Genomic DNA, 1034 nt, shown 5'->3' with positions numbered 1-1034 from the left:
GCGATCGTCATCTTTGCCCGACGCGGGAGCTCAGCTCCGGCAGGTCGGGCTTTGCTGGAGGGTTTGGCAACGGCAGCACGAGCTGGGGCGGGAGGACAGGGCTCGTCCTCGCCTGCGCACAGCCCGGAGCAGCAACTGGTCGATGAATTTATAATCCTTTTTTTTCTTTTTTTTCCTGGATTTGGGTTGGTTTTTTTTTTTTTTTGCTTTCTCCAATTAAATGGGTGTAACGCAATCGCCCAGCTCCTTCGCTGGGCACTGTCGTGTCAGGGACGAGACGGGAGACCGAGCCCGACGGCGCAATGCTCGGTACGCGGGGATGCAGGCAGGAGCAGCGTGTGTAAACAGTAACAAAAAAGCTTTGATAATAACAATAAAAAATAAAAATAAAAGGCCCTTTAACAGGCCAAAGAGAGGGAGCACACCCGTACTGGAGTGAAAAATTACCCCCTTCCTTGCAAAAATATAATAATCATCCCTAACCAGAAGGAAGAAACTAAGTACATTCTTTCTCTTGATGGGATACCCAGAAGGTCTCTAGGATTTCTCCACCAGAAAGTGCATCCCGGTGCTGGCGCGGCGCCCGTCAGAGCGGCGTGTACTGGTTGTCTATGGCGCGGACGTGGCCCCGGCCCGGCGCTTCCACCTCGTAGTCCGAATCGCGGTGTCGGTGGCCGTGGGCCGTGACCGCCCCGCTGGGGCGCAGGCTCTGCGCCAGCTCAGCCGGCGGCGGCACCAGGTGGAAGATCTTGGAGGAGAAGCGGAGGTGTTGGACGCGGCACTGCCCGCGCTCCGTCAGCGCCAGCCGCAGGTGCTGCGGGGAGGAGCATGGACCTGTTTCCCTTCCACCAGCTCCCTTGCTGCAGGAGAGGATGGGGGGACGCGGGGATATTTGGGTTCGTGGGTGGGGACAAAAGGCCTTAGCGTGATGTGCTGCATCCTCAGCCTGCGGTGCCCTGCTCGCTGCAGGGGTTTTTGCCGCCCAGGAGCGGGGACGGGGCCACCAGCCTACTGTGAGCATCGGGGCAGGGCGC

General features: G+C 58.7%; 1 protein-coding gene across 1 annotated transcript in view; it reads right to left on the bottom strand.

The window, feature by feature from the left end:
* Positions 1-586: 586 nt before the first annotated feature.
* The window catches only part of SH2B3 (SH2B adaptor protein 3), a 33274-nt gene continuing 32826 nt past the window's right edge, over positions 587-1034 (bottom strand). Inside the window, exon 7 of the mRNA XM_009880360.1 lies at positions 587-748. Coding sequence (XP_009878662.1) covers positions 587-748 — 162 coding nt within the window. The remainder of the gene's footprint in view (positions 749-1034) is intronic.

This window comes from Charadrius vociferus, unplaced genomic scaffold (genome assembly GCF_000708025.1).
Source record: "Charadrius vociferus isolate BGI_N301 unplaced genomic scaffold, ASM70802v2 scaffold332, whole genome shotgun sequence".
Classification (NCBI taxonomy): Eukaryota; Metazoa; Chordata; class Aves; order Charadriiformes; family Charadriidae; genus Charadrius; species Charadrius vociferus.
The sequence above is the reverse complement of the archived record's forward strand: the minus strand, read 5'-3'. Positions and strand labels throughout refer to the sequence as shown.